This window comes from Mus caroli, chromosome 16 (genome assembly GCF_900094665.2).
Source record: "Mus caroli chromosome 16, CAROLI_EIJ_v1.1, whole genome shotgun sequence".
Lineage (NCBI taxonomy): Eukaryota > Metazoa > Chordata > Mammalia > Rodentia > Muridae > Mus > Mus caroli.
Window position 1 is genome coordinate 84,807,392 of NC_034585.1, and position 22,052 is coordinate 84,829,443.

At 48.1% G+C, this 22,052-nt stretch overlaps 1 protein-coding gene across 1 annotated transcript in view; it reads left to right on the plus strand.

The window, feature by feature from the left end:
• Positions 1-22,052, plus strand: part of Hunk (hormonally up-regulated Neu-associated kinase) — a 112,453-nt gene that overhangs the window by 29,664 nt on the left and 60,737 nt on the right. Inside the window, exon 2 of the mRNA XM_021184998.2 lies at positions 16,641-16,933. Coding sequence (XP_021040657.1) covers positions 16,641-16,933 — 293 coding nt within the window. The remainder of the gene's footprint in view (positions 1-16,640; positions 16,934-22,052) is intronic.

Sequence of the window (22,052 nt, forward strand, 5' to 3'; positions counted from 1 at the left end):
TTTCCTTTTTTGTATATGTGTATGTTGGTGTGGGTGCACATGTAGTTTAGGCACACACATGTGTCATGGGGCCAACCTTGGGTGGTGTTCCTTGGGAGCCTTCCATCTACCCTGTTTGGTAACAGAGCCTCTCACCAATTAGGCTAGACTGGCTGGTCATTGAGCTCCAGGGGTCAGCACATCACTGCCTCCCCGGTGCTGGGATTGTGACCAGTACCCTTGCTTGAGAACTTTACATGGGTTCTGGGGGCTGAGCTACAATCACTTCATCACCCCAGTCATCTTCCCACTCCCCCAACATTTTCTTTGTGAGTGATTAAAAAACTGCTTGGTAAAATGAGAGCCGCCCTCTTGGTCATTTTTTTTTAAAGTGTTGTAACAATCAACATATCTTCTTTATTATCTCTCTCTCTCTCTCTCTCTCTCTCTTTCTCTCTCTCTCTCTTTTAATGGGTGGGAGGTTAGATTTGTAACCGGCACATCTTGTTTCCCATGAAAGCAACATTAAAATCTTTCCAACCTGATTTTGACCTAGCAAAGCCCCATTTAATTGCGATGAAGGAAATAGATAAACTAGTAGTTTGTCCAGATTCTCAGGACAAGGCCCTCTGGGACAGACATTTAAGAGTTGAAAATGGTAACTCCGATCACAGCTGCCTCGAAACTCAAAAAAAACGAGGCAACACCTCAGAATTTACAGGGTTTCTGTTAATGATCACAGTCTTCTAAGTGGGAAACATTTCTTTGAAGTTTATCATGGTCTCTCTCTTTTCTTTGAAACGGTTCTTTTATGGATCTGATTATATAAATATTCACATCCTTGGGTGTCTCTGTCTTTCACATTTCTTTTTCTTTAATTTAAGCTGTTTACATTTGTGTATTCCTTTTGTATGTATGGGATGCGAGGTGTGGCACTCTATAGTGTGGATGTCAGAGGGCAGCTTTGGGAGTTGGTTCTCTCAGGTTTGGTGGTGAGAATCTTTACCTGGTGAGCCATCCATCTCTGGCATTTCTTTATTGTGTTTTTTGTTTGTTTGTTTGTTTGTTTGTTTTTGTTTTTTCCAACTCTCAGGCTTCGTCTGCCTTGTTTTTTGAGGCAGGGTCTGTCCTTGGCCCAGGGCTTACCAATTGATGTTAGGCTGACTGGCCAGTGAGTACCATATTCCTGTCTCAGCCTTTACTGACTGAGCTACCCAGCTCCTCCTTTGTTTAACCCCCTCCTGGAATTTAAAAGATAAAGAGTAGAAAGGTTAGTAACTTGTTGGCTCCTATGATGGTTTGTATGTGCTTAACCCAGGGAGTGGCAATATTAGAAGGTGTGGCTCTGTTGGAGTAGGTGTGTCACTGTGGGTGTGGGCTATAAGACCCTCATCCTAGTTGCCTGGAAGCCAGTATTCTTCTATCAGCCTTCAGGTGAAGATGTAGAACTCTCAGCTCCTCCTGCACCATGCCTGCCTGGATGCTGCCATGTTCCTGCCTTGATGATAATGGAGTGAACCTCTGAACCTGTAAGCCATCCCCAATTAAATGTTGTCCTTATAAGAGTTGCCTTGGTCATGGTGTCTGTTCACAGCAGTAAAACCCTAACTAAGACATCTCCTAAATTTAGTTCAAAGCAACTGAAAAGAGAGAACCCAGTGTGGTAAATACCCATAAAGACATGGTAACTTTCTTTTCAAAGATAAAGAGCCAAAGCTAAGGCACAAGAGTTATATTTATCGATAAAGAAGTTAACGACACGGCGTAGGAAGTACACTGCAGTGCCCCAGCTGGAAGACGCATCCCGTGATTGGTTGGGCTGGACTTACTCAGTAGCATCCTTTCTCCTAGGTTTTGGGCCTCTTGTCCTTCAGATCTTCCTTTCTTAGCATTAAAATATGTGAAATTTATTGACTCCTTGAGCCCTCCAGTGCACATGTCAAAGCCCCGACTGACTCCCAGTACCTGGAAGATGACTGTTTTTGCAAACAGAGTCTTTGAAGAGGAAAATGAGCTGCCATCCTCATTATGGCCCGTGGTCCAGTCTGAGTCTTGTTTTATGAGAAGGAGTCTGGATTCTTTTAAGTGATGGCCTGGCAGTGGTAACGGAAAGGTGGGCACAGAAGAGATGAGGGATGACCAGGTACCACATTCGAATGTTCTATAAAGAGTCTGTGCATGGTGAGGAGAGGCCAGGGTCGAAGGCCAAGGGAGCTGCTCCTATGAAGGCTGAGGGGATCCAGGAGAGCAAGCATCTTTCCTGGGAGTTAAGGACAGATACAGGAGGATCTACAAGCAAGACTGGTTGAGATGGCTTAGTGGGTAAAGGTATTTGCTGCCACCTGATGACCTGAGTTGGATCCCCAGACCTACATCGTAGATGGAGAGAATTGACTCTTACAAGTTGTCTTTTGACCTCCCCATGCCCGCTGTGGCTCTTCCAACCACACACATATGCATCCCTCAGAAGTAAATGTAGTTAAAAAAGAAAGAAAAGAAAAAGAAGAAGAAACTAGAAGAAGAAACTGAAAGGAAGTTTGAATAAAGGGATAGGCTTATTGAGGTCAGAGTGTCAACCATACTGTGAGAAGGGGCTTTCTGCCAGCCACAGAGAGAAGCCTTCCAAGAAACTGCCCCTGTTAAGGCTTTGATCTCGAACTTCTGACCTTAAAAATTGTGAAGCCACAGATTTCTGTTATTGAGGCAGCCATTGTATTCAGGTAGCCTAAATGGATGGATGAATGAATGAATGAGTGAGTGAGTGAATGAATATTCTGGGAGATGATGAGAGAGATTGGGCGAACAACTTGTGTTAGAATGAAGAGGAAAAGAGACCTTAGTTTTAGGACCTCTGCCATCGGGCCTCCAAACAGCTCTGCCCTGTTCACAGAAGCATGCACACACAGACCCGACCCCCCCACCCCCACAGTCCCCCTCTTTCTGCTTATGGATTCTGTGTCCTTCCTGAGCTGTTATCCGCTTTTCTCTGAAGCTGAGCGTTTAGTCTTCTGTGGAGAGGAAAGGAGGCCAGGAGGATTTATGGAGGCCTTGCAGGAACACAAATTCTGCTTTATTCAGACTGACATCATAATTGCACGGGGATAAATCAGTGCAGAGTCCGGGGAAGGGCCTTCTTTTCCTAGTCTGAGGAACGCGGCTCCGGGGCTGGTCTGACAGAAGGTGATTTAGGTGGGCCTTAGGCAGCGCGAGACTGAAGGAAGCCACCTGCAGTGAGCTGTAAGGAGCTTGAGTGAATGCAGACCGGAGCCCTGCTGGAGCCCTGTGTGCACTTAATCCTTCCTCTCCTGGAGCTATCCTGTCTGTCACTCCCCTGGGTCCTTGTCATCTCTGCCTCCCAGTGTTGACTTCTGTGCCTGCCCAGAGCTGTGTGTCATTAATAGTTACTCAGTAGGAGCCTTGGATGATGGTCACCATGTGCCAAGCACAGCGTGTAACACCTTGGTCAACCTTATTATCCCTGAAGCTTCTTGCCTGGGATTTCTCAATTCTGGGACCCTCAGCTTAGCTGTGAGGGCCAAGTAGGTTCAGCTGCACTTTGGCTTTTTGGCTGAGTTCTGGGTCTCAGGCAGGCAGGATGCTTAGAGACCAATTAGTTTGAACAAAGCTGCGTGGCTAGAACTTCCTAACAGTTTGCTGTCGTTGCCTCTGACCACAATGGCTACCGCATACTAGAGATGAGCCAGGCATGAAAGATGTGTCGTTGAAGTGTGAAATATGTGTCAAAAGAGTTCCAAGGCTTTGCATGACGAAGAGCTTGTACGATAGCTCATTAAGAACTCTGAATGCAGAGGCTGGAAGAAAATGGCTCATTGGTACCTGTTGCTCTTGCAGAGGACCCAGGTTTGGTTCGTCTTATCCACAGGGTAGGTTGCAACTATCTGTAACTCCAATTTCAAGGGACCTCACACTCTCTTCTGACCTTAGGCACCAGTCATGCATGTGGTACATGCACACGCACACACACACAGTATCCCTGGAGTTCACTGACTCCCTTACTGATGAGCTCTGGACCACTGAGAGATCCTACCTTAGAAAACAATGCAGATGGTCCCTGCTTAGGTGACCTCTGCTCTGTTATATACTCACACTCACACCCATGTATGTATACTCTCGCTTCAAGTGTGCACTCCTCCCACGCAAGTGCATTCTCACACACACAAACGCAAACACATAGAAAATGTTGAAAGTGGTTTTGTTATACGTCACTCTTTTTAAAAACCCTGAAAAAAAAAGAGCGAGAAAATGAGAGAAAGAGGAGCGAGGAGGGCGAGGGAGGATAAGTATATGAAGGTCAGCAAGGGGGTCCAGTCAGAAAGAAGTGCTGGCCACACCCGAGTTGGATCTCTGGCCTACATGAAAGTGAAAGAGGACTGGTCCCACCAAGTTGCCCTTTGCCCTTCACACGCAGGCTGTGACATCCTTCATCATCATCATCATCATAAAATAGGGAATAAGCAAAATAAAGGAGTCCGTGTTTCACAACGACTATTATGCAAAAGCATTTGAAGAATGAAAACTTTATCTGAACAAAAGCGAGGGGGGCAAACAGAAATTGATAGACTGTAAGTTGTCAAAATAAGATGTGTTCCAAGAAAAATACAGCGGAGGGAGCAGGAAGCAGGACTGGTACCCAATGATGGAGAATTTCAATTATCTTCGTAAGGGCTCTTATTTAGAGATGTCCTGTCATCAGCGGTTAGGGACAATGCTTCAGCCTCACCATGTGATGGATGGAAACAGAGAAGGCTCAGAGTGAGCACTCGGCATGCAGCCTTGCAGGAGGCTAGCCCAGATGGAATGTTCTGGAGGCTAGCCCAGCTGGAATGTCCTGAAAGAAGAAACTTGGTTGTGAGCAGGAGGAAGGAGGGAGGGGTTCAGTCGCTGAAGCAGTAGATGATGACAACATAGAGTCTCAGAGAACCCAGGGGACTCTTCTAAGGGGGGTTTAGGCACAGTTAGCATCGTAAGGATGGTGTGTAGGGAGTGTGGCGTGCAGGATGCCGGCCTTGGGGTATCCTTGGATTGCTGCTAATCTCAGTGAGTGAGTTCGGTGGGCTGGGAACTGTAGCTATGCAGAGCCCACCCACTGCCCTTTGCCTTTCTTGGGTCTCTTTGCTTTCCACTCGTATAATCTAGGCTTATGTAGCCATTGGTGTAGACTCTGGATCATACGGGGTCTGAGTCAGAAAAAAAAAAAAAGGGACAGAAATGAGGGCTGGGCAGTGAATGGGGATCGAGAATGCAATATTTTAGCTACGGCGTTTTGGATTTCCCTCAGAGGCCAAGCGTGGGGAATGCCCAGAGAGATCACATGGCCTCCACAAAACGTGTATCATTAGTACTTCATCTCCCTGTAAGAGGCCCCAGTTTCCCGAGTCCTACTATGTGCACACTCGGGATGACTTGGCATTCTTTTATCATGGCTTACAAAGGCAACAATTGAGGAAGAAGGCAGGCTCTGGGGAAGAATTACAAGCCCCACGCAGGCACCCATGTCTGCAGGCACCCATGTCTGCAGTCCAGCCTTGGCCCTGCTAGCTCTGTTTTTTTTTTTCCCCCAGTCCAACAGTATCTAGTTTCTTCTTTCCCACCAGCAGGGTGTGTTTCCAGGGTGATTTGCCCAATAAATTAGAACCGCAGTGGAGTGTGTACAGAGTAACCCCGGGAAAGTAGCTTCCGAACTCCACAGGGTGGGCGTGGGAGGGCTTCCCAGCCCTGCAGTGGCTGATTATTCTTTTTCCCTCTTAAAATAGAGTCAAGGCTTTTGCTTCTGCCCAGCGCCAGGTATGGCAGCTGTCGGGGAGGTTGGTTCTAATGAGCTCTTTGGTTTCATCTGGGGGAAGGACGGGTTTTTTTCCCCACTCATTTTTAATACTTGGAGGGAAGACACTTATCCCCCTCATTTACAAAGAGATGAATTTTAGCTTGCAGCCGCAGTGGGGGGTTGGGGTGGGGGAAGGCCAGCAGGGAGGCAGGGGGTCAGGAGCAGGTTGTATTCAGCTGCATAAACAGCAGCAATTAGTGGGTCCCTGTAAAAGGCAGCCATGCGCATTTGCTGTCTGGCATCTCTTTCTCTGGGAATCCGAGCAGCGCTGAAATTAATTACGAAGGTGGCAAAGGGATATTTTTTGCTTCCTGTTAAATAATTCTCATCCACACAGGGGCACGTTCCAGCCGGATGCGTGTACACACAGGTTCTGGGGAAAGAAGGCATGAAGCCAATTGATTTTCAAAACTTCCCACTGGGTCATGTTATTCAAGCCAGTGTTCATTCCCTTTCTATGGAATTCTGGCTGGGGCTGGAGAGGCAGAGCCCCAAGGCCATTGTCATTTTTCCTTTTCTGGCTTCTTTAGGGGTGTGGGAGAAGGTCTCTTTTGCTGATTTCCTGCTGCAGGTCACCCAGATTCTATTGTGTGTAATGAAGTTTACAAGGGCGCCGCTATCAACTCTAGTTTGCTTAGGGTTCATAAGAAGCCTGGGATGGGCCGGGTAAACAGCCCTGGCCTTTGCTTTCTCATGGTCCAGGCCTTTGCTTTAAGTCTAGACGCAGAGGTTTGGTTTCTCCAGAGGCCTCCCGTCATCCTGCAGATGGCCGTCTCCTGGCGTGTCCTTACATGGCCTCCCTTTGACTGTCCTGACAGGAATGACGGTGTTGTAAGGAGACATCAGTGCTCCTCCTCTTGGTGAGCAGGAGATTTCCACAATGGTTTCCTCCACGCTGGCGTCTCTCCAGGAGTCTTAGGCTGAGGAAAAGAAAAATCTGCAAGACAGTGCCAGCCAGAGGGGAAGCTTGCCTCCCAGAAAGAGACTTCTCGCATCTGACTATGTATCAGACCCCATGAAGGAGAGACCCCCAAGCTGAGTCAGGGATGGCCCAGGGGTGGGTGGGACACCACTGGACTAGGACAGCTTTGCTAGGCATGTCTCTTGACTTGTATTTAAACCCAGCTGAGTCAGGGATGGCCCAGGGGTGGGTGGGACACCTCTGGACCAGGACAGCTTTGCATGTCTCTTGTATTTTAAACCCAGCCCTCTTTCAGGACCTCCCGGATGGGCAGGGAGGTCACTGGAAGTCTTCATTTCTTCCCCTGTCTAATGTGGTCAAGTTGAGTCAATCTCTTTCCTGTGTTCATTATGGTTCATTGGCCTATCGAGATTGCTGGGCTAGCTTGTTAGGGCTACCAGGACCCAGGCTGGGACCTTAACTGTAACATTACTTGTACCCATGACCCGTGTCTCTCTCTTATGAGCTTATTAGTGCTCTTGGATTGAAGACCTACTCTTTTAACCTTGAGTTCCCATGATAAGGCCCTTCTCCCGAATGTAGTCACACTGGAGACTCAGCCCACACATTACTCAAGGGACAGGTTCAACCTAAATAAGTTGGAGTTTTCAGAATTTTCTCCCTTTAACCAAGTGCACTTGGGTTCATTCATTCATTCATTCAGTCAGTCATTCACTTGAGTGCCTTCTGTGTGTGGCAGGATACTAAGAATGTGGCAGGAAAGGAAGGGACCTTCTCTCCTAGGCTTGTGTGGCTCTCTCAGAGCCTGTCTTCCGTGAGTTCCAATGGCTGGCAGAGGTGTTAAGTGCTCTGGAGATGGGAAGGTAGGACAGAGGTAGGGGTTCTGAGTCCACAGGCGCCCTTGCTAAGAGGGAACATTTGCTCCAAGTCTCCTGAGGTTTGGGAGTCAGGGCCTCTGGAGCAGCTCCTGTGTACCCTGAGGAAAAGCAGGAGTCAGTCAGGATGGCAGCTGGGGGAGGCAGGACAGATAGGAGTGGTTGAGGTGGGGCTGTGCAGGCACCATTAGGGCATTGGCTCTTCTTGGAGAAGTGGGGAGTCTGTATTCAGGTGTATTCACATGGACCCGGTGCTCTTGAGAAGGTAGCAGGCGACTCAGATAAATCTGGGGCATGGAAGGACTATTTGGCTGAGATCCACCCACCTACCTATCCCTCCACCCATCCATCCCTCCACCCATCCATCCATCTGCCTATCCATCCATCTATCTTCCCATCCACTATCCATGCATCCATCTGCCCATCCATCCATCTATTTACCCATCCACTATCCATCCATCCATCTGCCCATCCATCCATCCATCTACCCATCCACTATCCATGCATGCATGCATGCATCCATCCATCCATCTGCATAAAAACACCTTTTGTCTACCCACAGCACCCCTTCATCCATGCTCACATTCCAGTCTTCCCTCATTCTTAGTTCTTGCTGACCCTAAGGACTTTATTAAGCACAAGGAGGCCAAACACAATTTCTGCCTCTGTGTGTGGGGGTGTGGGGTATTTCAGTCCCTCTTTTTCTCTCTCCCTGTCCCTCCCTCACCTCTCTCTGTGTGTGGCTTGGAAGTGTTGGGAGGAGAGTGTAACCTGAGTCTGAGAGTGGAGTGGGAGCTGGGAGTGAAGTGTGCGGGGGGGGGGGGGGGGGGGGGGGGGGGGGGGGGGGAATTTCCAGGCCAGGATGAGCGGGGACCAGAGCTGAAGGCAAGGATCTGATCAGGGCAGTGTGACCCAGGGCAGTGTGGTGGGGAGGGGTGGAGGGAGGGGGACTTAGGAGGTGGAGCTGGCAGGCCTTGATGATTAATTAGGGATGGAGAGTTAGGGATGGGAGGGAGAGTGGAGAGAGAAGTGGAGGAGGCTGCCAGTTGGAACAGCCTGTGGATACGTGGAAGATACACAGAGGTGACAGACAGTGTTGAATGGCCTTTGGATGATCCACACACAGATGGCTGCAAGCACATTACCGCTCATATGAAGCAGAGCAGTGCTGTCAGCCATAGCTTGTGGACATCATTCGACCCAGGGCAGTAGAGGAGGGGGACATGCACGTGAGACAAGTGACCTGAGACCTCAGGTCCAGAGACCCGAGGCTCTGGTGGAAGGAGAAGCAGGGGGTGGTATGCCTGGGGGAAGAGAATTGGGGTCCTGAATTAGGTCCTTAGTGAACTAGGGACTGGACGGGGACAATTGCAGGGATGGAGTTTGGATTGCAAGGGCTTCCTTCCTCCTGCTTTTTATCTTCTCTTGAGCAAATCACAAAAGCCCTGACAGGAGTCTGGCAACAGTTCTGTCAAGGGCTCATTTGTCTCTCCAGCAAGCTAGACACGGGCGGGGCGTTATAATTCCTTCTCCATTATTGAAATCATCGAGGGAGGCTTGAGAGGCCCAAGCCACCGGGTGGTACGCAATCCGAGGTTCTGAAGTCTCATGCCCGGCTTGGATCCTGAGTGTTGCCAGGGCTGAACCTGTGTTGCTTGTGGCAAGCGAATTGAGGACAGGAGAGGGGCTCTGAGAACGGCCTCAGTCTTGGTGATTCAGCCCTAGGTTCTTGTTCTTATCGTGGGGGACCCTGGAGTGATAAGGTTTGGTGGCCCACTTGTCTGCTCGGGCTCTGTAAAGGTATCCCATAGACTATGTAGCTTAAATACCACACGTTTATTTCTTGTGGTTCTAGAAGGTTAAGATTGGAAGTGCTGACAAGGTCTCACCTCAGGCCTGTCTCTCTCTTTGCAGTGTCCTCCCGTGGCCTTTTCTGTATGTAACTAAGACAGAGACAAAACCTGACCTTCTGTTCTGTTTTCCTATGTACTGGTTAGCGTCCCGCCCCTGTGATGGGGTTTTACTTGTAATTTCCTTTTTCAAAGCCCTGTCTCCAAATACAGTCACACTGAAGCTATGGCCTCAACTTACTTAAGGAAGAACAATTCATTTTATAACAGTTGGTAATTTCAAACCACTGCAAATAATTCGAACCTCTCCCTCCACACAAGCTTGAGAAGCCGTGCCTCAGTGACAGCGTATAGTTGTTACCTGGAACAGTATCCAGTGAGCGTTCGTGCTGAATGCCTGTTCATTAAAGCATGTAATATTAATTTCAGTTTAGCAGATAATATCCATTAAGAAACCAAAGTGCTCCGAACAGAAAGCTTTTGGGGGCTCATTTCCACATTCAAAAGAAATCTAGTTGTTAGGGCCTCTCTTCCCTGAGCAGTTAGACCCTTTATACATTACAATACAAAAGTGCTTTGAAGGCGCGAACCCTGGAAACCCAGCCTCCACTGTGAAATGCGTAACGTGTGTGTATGCTTCTGTGATGTTGAAAGGAGTCCACTTTCCTTTCAGCCACACAGAAGACTCATTTAACACCCGAGTTTCCTATTTAGGGAGTCGGCATATCATTGTGGATCTGGCTTTCAGAAGGATGAGACTGTCCGGAATCCAGGAGAAAGGGATGACTTGAAAATGCTATTAACTCTGGTCCCGTGTAGACAGTCTCAACCAAGTCAGTATTTAAAGATGAGAGAGACTAGGCTGGTAGTCCCCTGCCTTGGGACTGAAAAGCAATAATACCATTGCAGGGAATTCAAAACACCTGGACCTGGCTTAGGGAGCTGTGGACGATTGCTGTGTCCACATGTGATGCTCCGTATCATCTTATTACTAATATATTACCCCCATCCCCCAAATGTACGACGAGGCCATTGGGGTTCCTTTCTGTCACAGGTCCCTTTTCTCCTGTATATGGAACCCAGGAGAGTCCTTTCCTTCTGTCTTGTCCTGGAGAGCCACAGGGCCCATTCCATGCAAGGCAAAAAGCCCTTTTGTGTTCCTTTAGGTCTTCCTGTTTTAACTAATTAATTAAATCTCAAAGAACTTCTCTTCTTTGTAGTGAGCTCATCTCGATGTTTAAATGAGGTTTCGGCCATTGACTCTGGGTTTGTTTGGACAGGGAAAGAGGAAGGGCGGTGGGGAGTTACAGTCTTCCAAGCCACGCTCTTTCTTAAGAGTGCAGAACCAGGCAATAGATTTGCTTCCAGCCGCTGTGCGTTAGGCCTGTACACGGCTCTGCCACTCGGCAGCTGGGAATATGGGGTGGCCTTTGAACATAGATTCCTTTTTTACCGTTAACATTTTATTTTATGTGTATGACTGTGTGGCCTGCAGGTATGCCTGTGCACCACGTGCATGCCTGGTGCCTGTAGAGGCCAGAAGGTGGTGTCCTAGTCTCTGGGACTGGAGTAGCCCCAGGTGGGTTTGTGTGCTACTGTGTGGGTGCTGAGAATCAAACCTGGGGACTCGGAAGGGCAGCCAGTGCTCTTAATCACAGAAACACCTCTCTAGACCCCAAATAGACACTTTTGAAAAATTCTCAGAGCCTTTGCAACTCAGATCCTTGCTCTCAATGATCTCAGAGAAGTGGTTCTCTTGATATTCTCAGGGAGACATGTGGTCCTAGATTGTTCCCTGTTCAACCTTCTCCACACCTCCCAACATGGAAGAACTAAAAACCACACATCCCACCCTCATTGGGAGTTCCTACGGAGCAGAGTCACAGCGCTACCCCTCAGTGGCTTTGTAGCAATAGTCTCGGACACTGGTGACCTCTCTCCCGTGGTGCTAAATCTGCTTATTTTACAGCTTTTTGGAGACATATTTTTTTCCCTCTAAAACTCTCTTGCCTAACACAGTTTTCTCTTTCAGGCAGAGACCCGTGTCCACGTTGGCTTCTACTGGATGGAAAGGGTGTCCGAGACATTTCACTGCAGATTTCCCAATTTCCATCCTAGTAAACCCCGGCCTCCCTGGATTGATCACTGATTGCTTTTCTCTTAATCCCCGTTCAGTTCCCACTTCAGTTGTTGTACACACAGTTGATTAAATGGTTGTGGGTAATCAGAACGGCGTCCCACGTTTAAGCCTTATCACAGCGGAGGCAAAATGGAAAGAAGACCGTCTTTTTGAAGATGCAGAGGAAGCTCAATAGGCAACCCTCTCTCCCCGAGATAGCTTTAGCCCTTCCGGATGTTCTCACAGGGCTGCTGGGTGATTAGAATGGGGAATAAGACATCATATGCTGGTGATATACGATGTTAGTTTCCTTGGGTTACTGTAACAGATTACCGCTGACTTGGCTTGAAACAGCAGGCAATGGTTCTCCAGTATCTGAGATCCAAAGTCCAAAGTCAACTTTGTCGGTTCTAAATCAAGAAAACAATGGGACCACAGTCCCTCCCGGGACCCTTGGCTTGGCTTTGTTCTCTCTGGTGGCAAACTAATCGCAGTCTCCTTGTTCTTGTGGCCGCCTTCTTCGTCTGATCTTTTTCATTCTCTAAGGCCACCTGTGATGGTCTTTGGAACTCACTCCATTGGCAACCTTCCCATCTCAAGATGGAGTCATCATGTTCGTAAAGACCCCTGTCTTAATTAGACAACATTTACAGGTTCCAGGGCTTGGGAGAGGAACCACCATTCTTTGCGACTCCAGTTTACACACTATCCTTACCATGGACCTCCGTGAGGCAGCTCAAGGGTGGGGCTGAAGGGATGGTCCCAGGGGAAGTCCTGCGGTGCTCCCTGCAGTGAGTCATCTGAGGTGCTCCCTGCTGTGAGTCATCTGAGGTGCTCCCTGCTGTGAGTCATACCGTTGCCTTTTTGACCCCTTCCAAGGAGTTGAGAATGCTGGAGAGGGCTAGGAAGTGTAGACACTCTTTGACTCACACTGGTTCAATTTAGGATGATTTGACAAAGTGAACCTGGTCATTTTGCATTTGGGTCGCTTCCTTCACTGGCAGTATGTGGTGCAGTACCCCTGCTGGCCAGCTTTGGTGAACATGACCATTCGTTTTGACAGCATGCTGTACTCCTGAGCCAGGAGGGATGGTGTATGAGTGCATGCTGTGTATTTTTTTTTTTTTATGGTTTTTTTCGAGACAGGGTTTCTCTGTGTAGCCCTGGCTGTCCTGGAACTCACTATGTAGACCAGGCTGGCCTCGAACTCAGAAATCCACCTGCCTCTGCCTCCCGTGTGCTGGGATTAAAGGCGCGTGCCACCACGCCCGGCACGGTGTATTTTCTATCTAAGGTTTTGGGGCTACCTTGGGTTTACCAGGACATAGATCCAGGATACAAAGAGGAGCCTGTTAATGGTGAGTGTTAGCTGTCAACTTGATGGAATTCAGAATCACCTGAGAGGCTGACCTCTGACCTTGCCTGTGGGGCATCCTATGAGCTGTCAGGGTGGGACTGCAGGAAGGACAGGAGTGAGCTGGGTGCAGGTAGAAGGCAGCCTGGCCTGAGGCTGGCAAGGAGGATGGATGGCCGTGGAGCCTGGAAAGGTACTCTGAAAGCTTGTATCATCCCCCTCCTTCTGCACCTCCCCCTCCCCTCCCCCTCCCCCTCCCCTGGGAAGTTATTAGTGCCTTGTTGCTGCTGTAACAAAGTCTCAGTTCCGGGCACCGCCAGTCTGATTTCAAAGCACCAGCAAGACCGTCCCTTGTTGCTGCTGTAACAAAGTCTCAGTCCCGAGCACCACCAGTCTGTTATCAAAGCACCAGCAAGACCGTCCTCTGTCTCTCCTGAGGCCCCTCTGTTCCTCTCTCTCTCCTGGTTTCTAGCAGTTGCTCGTGTTCCTTGGCTTGTGGCCCCATCTCTCTAAAACCCACCTCCTTCCGTCCTTCTCTGCTGAGCCACGCACCAGTTTCCCCCTGCCTCCACTGCAAAAGAACACTTTGTAGGGTGTGTAGGCCCACTCTGGTACCTCAGGTCAGATTTCTCATGACCCTTAACCATGTCCTCAGAGTCTCTTCCAAAATAAAGTCCCGTTGATATGATTCAGGGAGTGGCACTTAGTGTCTTTGGATGGTCATTATTCAGCAGTTAATGAGTGAAATAAATTATCTCAACAGTAACTGTGTGCAGTTTTTTTTCTTTTTCTTTCTTTTTTTTTTCGAGACAGGGTTTCTCTATATAGCTCTGGCTGTCCTGGAACTCACTTGGTAGACCAGGCTGCCCTACAACTCAGAAATCCGCCTGCCTCTGCCCCCCAAGTGCTGGGATTAAAGGCGTGGGCCACCACGCCCAGCTCACAGTTGTTTTTTTTTAAGGTCATATTTTTTGCTAGCTTTTTAGACTACCGTTTATTTGTGGCATTTTCAAGACTACATTGCCAAAGGGCTTTAAAACACTCAGACTCAATCAGAGGCAGCTCTCAGCTATGGCTTTTCAGCATCCTCCCATCCCCACAAAGATAGATTTGTCTGTTTGTCTATGTAACAGACATACGAATATGTACATACATAGATGAGTGTGCATAGGATGCCCATATGTGCATATCTGCATGGAGATCAACAGCCGACCATGGTTAGATCTTATCCCCTTTGGGTTTTGAGACAAGGTCTCTTAGTTGCCCGGAACTTGCCACGTAGGCAAGCCTGACTAGTCAGAGAGCCCCAGGAATCCATCTGTCTCTCTGCTTCCCCATCAATGGGATTATAAGCATGCACCACCATGCCTGACTACCCCCACCCTACCCACAAGGGTTCTGGAGAAGGAACCCAGGTCCTCAATTTACACACACACACACACACACACACACACACGTACGCACACGCACACACGAGTCAGGAAAAGTACACTTGATGAAGCTATGATGTTAATATCTAGAATGAGTTTGAGATGAACCAGAGCCAGGATGTAACTTCTGCTCCAGTGGGCTGTTAGGAAAGTCCTGGCCTGGGAGGGAAGGATGGGACAGGAAGGTGACTGTGAGGTAAGAGCTGAGCAAGCCTCCTGCAGGGTGTGTTCCTTTCCTCTTGTTGATTCCCCCAAGGCCCTTGGTTTGTCCTTCACATCTCTGGTTAAAGGGGATGGAGTTTCCTATTAGGAGCAAGCTGGTTCTCAGGACGCCATACTAGACTCAGGGCTTCATAGCTGCTATGCCCTCTTCAGCCATCTCAATGGCCAGGAGCCTCACAGCCACTACCGTTTATAATGCAGTGTGAGGTGCAGCGGGAACAGACCCTATATTGGCAATGAGCATCTTAACATCTGACCAAGCCTCTGTGTGCTGGATGTGAAGGAGAGTTGGGTGGCTCTTTGTAGCCTTCTCTTGAGTGGTCTGTCAGGGTTCAGGGACATAAACGACAGGGAGGGTGGCTGAAGGACTTAGGATATTGTAGACCCATCTCTGACCACACGTTGGAGACAGGCTGTATCCTAGTTAGTTCATGGTGGGGCCAATGAGAAAATGTGAGTGAACCCCAAAACATTTTACCCGTAAACCAGGGCTACAACCCCTCCACTCAGTGTCTAGGTGGAGTGTAGACTGAATTCAGGGGAGGCCTGGGCAAAGGTCATGGAGTTGTAAGAACATTGATGCCATAGGCCAGGCCGTGTGTGAACGGCCAGAGTTTTGCTAAGTTAAATTTGTCTTTGGCTTGTACTTTTTCTCATTTTCTTCTTATTAATAGTATCTTTGTAGCTCAATTGAGGTTGAATTGACAGCCACAGTGTGTATGTGTTTATTGTGTGCCGTGTGGTGTTTTGATAGGTGTGGATATTGTGAAATGATTTCCACCCTCAGGCTCATTAAGATTCCGTCACCCTCCGAGGAGCGGTTCCTGTGTGGTGAAGGTGCGGAAGTCCACAGTGTTTCCATTTAACCACAGCCACCTTGATGTTCGTGAGGTCTCAGGTTTTAATTATCAGGAACTATGTCCAGAAGATACTATTGAGCCTTTCACCGAAAGCATTTCTATTTATTTACGAACTTACCTTGCAGTTATGTGTAGAGCTGTCCTGATGTGAAATTGCGCCAGGTACGGAAGAGTGACCGGGAGGCCCCTGGGTGTCTGCTGCACTCAGGGGCTCCAAGCTCTGTTCCGAAGTACCCTTCAGAGGTGACAGCTCTGAGCACGAGGGAGGCAGTGCGTCCGTAGCTCAGAGGAAGAACTGCCATGCTGTTTACAGCTGGCCACACTGAGGGGAACCGAGGGGGAAGTGGAGGTGTCCCTCAGGACCCGGAGGGGGAAGAGGTGACTTCTCTGAAGGAAAAGAGAGGGCTGAAGGTAGTGCAGCTATGCATGGATAGAATCCTCCTTTCTGCCTGGCCCCTTCCCATGTTTAGGACAAGGACGTGTGGAACCTTTGTGGGGGATTGAAAGGTGATGTGCCAGGACAAGGAGACGCCACTGGAGGCTGGAGACAGTCTGACACCGATTGCGCAGGTCACAGAGCAGCAGAGCTGAGGTCCAGGGAGCTGTATCTGTGGGTGGTTCCTCCCTAGACCCTCTAATTTTGCCTAGAACTGAAGATGGGGGTATAGTGTAGCCATTCCTGAAGTGTGTGTGTGTGTGTGTGTGTGTTGGGGGCAAGGGGCTCAGGGTCACCTGAAGGAAAGCAGCGGGTTCCATGAACAAGTGGCAGAGTCCTCACTTCCAGAAGAAATTGGGGGTGTGTGTGTCTCATCTCTGCACCCTCCCTGTGGAGAGCTGTTTGACGAGTTGTCCAGGTTCAGGTTTGCTTAAGTTAATCTTACTTTCCTTCTTTAGTAAAGAACTTTTTTCTTCTGATGTTCTGCTGTTTGTTTGTTTCTTCATTTGATGCTATCTGATGGACCTCGTTGATTTTATTCATGGTGTGGAGATGGAAGGCACGGCCTTGCACCTCTTAGGCAGGAGCTGTGCAGCTCAGTGAGTCCCAGCTTCTAAGTTGCTTCAGACCCAGGTCTCCCCTGCTGTGGGGAAAGGGCTCTGTATCCCCGAGAGTTCTAGAGACTCCCCGGGGAATGGCCTTTGTCTACGGTGTCTGATAACAGCCACACTTTCTGTTTCAACCTTAGGTAGCTATCAAGGTCATCGATAAGAAAAGAGCCAAGAAAGACACCTACGTCACCAAAAACCTCCGTCGAGAGGGGCAGATCCAGCAGATGATCCGACACCCCAACATCACACAGCTCCTGGACATCTTGGAGACAGAGAACAGCTACTACCTGGTCATGGAGCTGTGTCCTGGTGGCAACCTCATGCACAAGATCTACGAAAAGAAACGGTTGGATGAAGCCGAAGCCCGCAGATACATCCGACAACTCATCTCTGCGGTGGAGCACCTGCACCGTGCCGGGGTGGTTCACAGGTGAGAGCCAGGCATGCGCAGACCCCCGAATCTGTACTGAGCAGACACCCCTAGCAAGGCTTAGCAATTGCAACTCCATTTACAATGTCATGGTTTTGTTCTGTGAGTTGTTTTGTGAATTGGATGGGATCCAAAGAGTTGAACTAGAGCCAGAGCGCCTGGGCCTGGGTCTTGCCTCTGCTCTATAATGATTCTTTGTTCCTGGGTATGTCACGTCACCCCTCTGTACTCCACTCAGTCTCTCCATCTGTGAAATGGGAGTGAAGGTACATGTCTCTCTAGTGAGCTAGTGTAGGCAAGAACACTAGAGGTGCTTGGTACAGAGTGAGTGCCAGGCTAGTGTTAGCTCTGTTCTTATCATTTCCAAAGGAAGTTATCTTAGTGTCACTTCCTGTTTCTGTAATAAAACTAGATTCCCATTCCCCCTTTCTCTTCAAGAGAATACTGAGTGCTTGTGGGCCCTGGCAGAATATCCAAGTTTGGTTCTCAGCACCCACATTGGTTGGCTCACAATGCCTGCAACCTTAGCTCCGGAGGACCTGATGCCCTCTACAGCCTCTATAGACAGGGAGCTCACATGCACACATCCTCTGCATTGTCTCCCATACATACACGTAGGTGCATAATTAAATATAAAACCTTGGGCTGGAGAGATGGCTCAGCGGTTAAGAGCACTGACTGCTCTTCCAGAGGTCCTGAGTTCAATTCCCAGCAACCACATAGTGACTCACAACCATCTGTAACGGGATCTGATGCCCTCTTCTGGTGTGTGTCTGAAGATAGTGACAGCGTACTCATATACATAAATAAAAAATTTTAACAGAGTGCTGGTTGTGGTGCCACATGGAAGGCAGAGGCAGGTAGATCTCTGGGAATTGAGGCCAGCCTGGTTCATATTCTGAGTTCCAGGCCAACCAGGAATACATAGTGAGACCTTGTCTCTAAAGGAAAAACAAAACACAAACAAACAAAAACCCAAACAAAACAAGAGACAGAGAAAACCTCTCTAATAACTGTCTTGGTTTTATTTATTTTTATTTTTATGGAATTGTAAGTAATTACTATGTTGTTGAAAAATTGAAGATCATTCAACTTTCATTTTAAAAAGCAAAATCAAGAGGTAAAATGTGTATGTATATATTTTTACATGCACACGTGTGCCTTTAAACGCACGTTTAGACACTGTAAAACTGAGCTGCGAAGTTCACAGTGTAACTCATACAATTTACTTGTATTAAGTATATTCAGAGCCCTGCAACCATCCCTACACCCATTTTAGATTAGTCCTTATTCCTCACCCAGCAGCCTTGTTCCTGTGACAGCCATTCGGCCTTCTTCCCTCTGCCTGTCTTCTGTGGATTTGCCTATTCTAGATATTTCTCAGCAATGGAGCCATAAATACATGTTTCTTTGTTGCTGGCGTCTTACGCAGCATAGCTTTTCAGATCCCTCCATGTTAGAGCTTGTATTACTTCCTTCTTCACAGGTAAGTACTATTTCAGTGTATGGATATAACACAGTCTATTATTCTCTGTATCTGCTAATGGACATTTCGGTTGCTTCCACTTTGGGGCCATTGTGAATAATGTTCTGACAAGTCTCACAGTGAGTTTTCTGTGGCCACGTGTTTCCATGTCTGCTGACCCCCAGAGACTTCTTCTATCCAGGAGGTAGTGGGTCTCGTCTTTGCAGAACCACGGATTTGCTTAACATGCATCTTGAATGCCACCTCTTATGTTCCTGAAAGCCATTCCTTTCTGACCATCGAAGGACTTAATAAACTCTAGTGCTTCCACTTCCCAGGTTCACGGGGCGGTGTCCTTCCAGGGAGATGGGCTCTGTGGGATGCCCTGCTCTGTCTCTGTTGTGTGGTAACCCAGGGTTACCGCAAAGATGTCCTGTTGCTTAAGGCTTTTCTGGGCAGGCTGGGGCTCACCACCATCCAGTCTTATCACTTCCTGTTGAGGTGAGACTCTACTCCATACATGTAGATCACTCAGCCTTGGTCACACACTATCAGATAGCCATTCTTGTTAGAACTCTCCAGTTTTGGTCAGTAAGGAAGGGGATTCGTAACTTTGCCGTGTGTGACACTTTTTCTGGCTTGTGTGTCCCGACGCTGTGTCATCCCCTGGCTGACATGAGGAAATGAGGTCAGAAGGGTGCCTGGCTCCTTTTTTGATTGACAGGGGCAGAGACATCATGACTGAATCAGCTTGGGTTACAGACTCTGTGGGTCACAGCAGAAAATATAACCTGAGAGGGGGGCTGTAGGGGGGTGCAAGTGTTGCATGGGACTTGGTGTTTTTTTCCCAGGGTTCCATGCTATCAAAAAAAAATAAGACAAGTGACAAGCTTCTTAGGATCAGAGGACAACACAGGAAACTCCTGCAGGTCCTGTGAGGTGCACATGAGTCTCCCCCGCAGGAAATTCTCAACAGCCCCTCTAAAGCAGTCTTAACAAAATCCAATCCCTCAGTGCAATTACTGTCAGAATGTCAAAGGAAGGAATTTAATAATGTTTTGATAGCAGAGACAGGATGCTTTAAAAAAAACTCTCCTCTGTAGCTTTCTCTTTCTTCCTCTCTCTCCTTGGAAATAGCTTTATAATCCAATACTGGTGAGGGCTCCGGTCTTTTAAAGTTAGGAAAATAGAGAGCAGAAAGATATACAAGTATAGCTTGCTTTTCTTTCTGCAAGTGTGTGTGAGAGCATGTGTATGTGTGTGAGAGCATGTGTATATGAGCATGTGCGTGTGTGTGTGTGAGCGTGTGCATGTGTTTGTGTGTGTGTGTGTGTGAGCATGTGCATGTTTGTGCATGTGTGTGAGAGTGTGCATGTGTGTGTGTGTATGAGCATGTACATGTATTTGTGAGCATGTGTAAGCATGTGTGTGCCTTTGGGGACACACATATATACAGGCCAGAGTTGACACTGGCTCTTTTTCAGTTGCCTTTCCATCTTATTTTTGAGGCAGTCTCTCACTCAGCCTTGAAGTTACTGCTGAGGTTAGACTGTCCAGCCTTCTGCTTCTCCTTCTGCAGTGATTACAGACATGCGCCTCTGTGCCTGGCTTTTATGTGGGTATTGGGAGCCTGAACTCAGATCCCCATGCATGTTAGCAAGCATGCTAGTTAACTAAGTTATTTCCTCAGGCCCCTGGAAGTCATGTTAGAATGTGTCACCCTACATGGACGTGGGGGATGGGTTGTTGAAACAGCCATTAAAATATTCCTTATCCTATATTCACAGGCGACCTTTATTCAAGTCGTGGCTTTCGAAAACTCCACAGAACCGACTTTTAATGTTTTTATTATTTAGGGGCCATCGGCATATTTTTGCCTGTCACTTCTTTGGTCCCCCCTTTACCCTAGTGGTGGAGAATTCTCTTTTTCATGTGCTTGTGGAGGAGTAAAGCTCATAAATTATTCTGAGGTTAGAGTTTTCAAACGAGCGAGAGAAGTTAGCATTTCAGAGAAGGCTTGGAGTCTCTGGTGGAAAGACTTGTGAGCGAATAGATTGAACCATGCAACTCATTCCAAAGGATGCCGCTGGCGGTGCAGAGTCTGGGCTCTTGGTTCTTGAGTTGCAGGATGCTTTAAGCTCTCAGGTTTCCGAAGATTCGGGCTGGGTCCTTATACTGAGCTTCACCCTCTGAGACATTGTCCCACCCCCGGATTGTTTTCTTCACCTGCCTCTAAAATGCTATCCCAGCAGGATGCCAGCATCAGACAATTTGCCTGTTCCAACAGAGCTTGACTCTTAACTTGAACCCTCAAGAACCCTGTGAGACTCAACTGGTCATTCAAAGTAACAGATTACAATCAAAGTCTATAGACACTGCATTCCAGGGTAGTATCACACCGCTGTCCCTAAGCAGGAAGAGACAAGACACAGGCCTGCCTGCGGGACCAGAAGAAAGGGCTCCATGATCAAAGGAGAGCTGCAGCCAGTGCTTAGACAAGTGTTAGCACCTCCCTGCCCAGGACCTTGACCCTCCTCATTCATCAATGGGAGAGGTGTCCCCCCTACTGAGGGGGAAGGCAGTGGGAAAGAGAGGCTCTTTGTTCTCCTGAGGCTGACAAGAGGCAGGCACCACCTGGGCAGGTTGTGCAAATCCTTTTAACTTTTAGGAGATGTTTCTCAGCAAAGGAAAGGGGTAGGCAGGTGAGAGGTGAAATTCTGTCTGTTCCCATCCAGGAACTGCAGGGGATCCCAGGGCCTTCTGTGACAAGCAAATATTTGTCTGCAGCTACTGACTGGAGCAGAGGGTGTGTGTGTGTGTGTGTGTGTGTGTGTGTGTGTGCTGGATTTGAAAAACAGAGTTGCAAATGGTCAATCTTGCCAAAACTGGAAGTCTATGCCCTCTGTGGATTGACACATATGCTCAGCAGCCTGGGCTCAGATTCTCCAAACCACCACTCTCTATACTGTCTCCATTGCTTAGAACCTACAACGGGCGAGGGCTCAGACTTCCTGCGTCTTTGCCAGTCTGCTCTATAAAGATATTGGATCACGTGTGTGGGATCCGGTCAGTTGACCTCAATAGGGCTCAGTTTGCAGGGAGTGTTAGTCCTGCTCCGTGATGAGCTCTGGTTGCTCATGGCCACCGCTGTCCTTAGCTGGTTGCTGCCCTCACCATCTTTCTCTGTTCCCAATTCAAGTTAACCCTTCAGGTCAGGCACCGTGGTTCTGTACACGCAAAGCAACTGTCTGCTTCCTACACTCACGGTTCAGTACTTTTTGCCTGGTCTCTGTCTTCTGTCCAGACTATCAGACCTGAGCTCTAAGATAACGGATGTTGTCCCAGGGGTCTGGGAAGGAAAATGGAATGAATTCAACTAGGATCAGCTTTCTGCATTGGGGTGGAACTCTTAGGGGAGCAGTCCCAAGTTCTTTCTAGAATATTCCAGTTTCCCCTGGATTTCAGGTGGGAGTTTCTTTTCTTTCTTTCTTTCTTTCTTTCTTTCTTTCTTTCTTTCTTTCTTTCTTTCTTTCTTTCTTTCTTTTCTTTCTTTCTTTCTTTCTTTTCTTTCTTTCTTTCTTTCTTTCTTTCTTTCTTTCTTTCTTTCTTTCTTTCTTTCTTTCCTTTCTTTCTTTCTTTCTTTCTTTCTTTCTT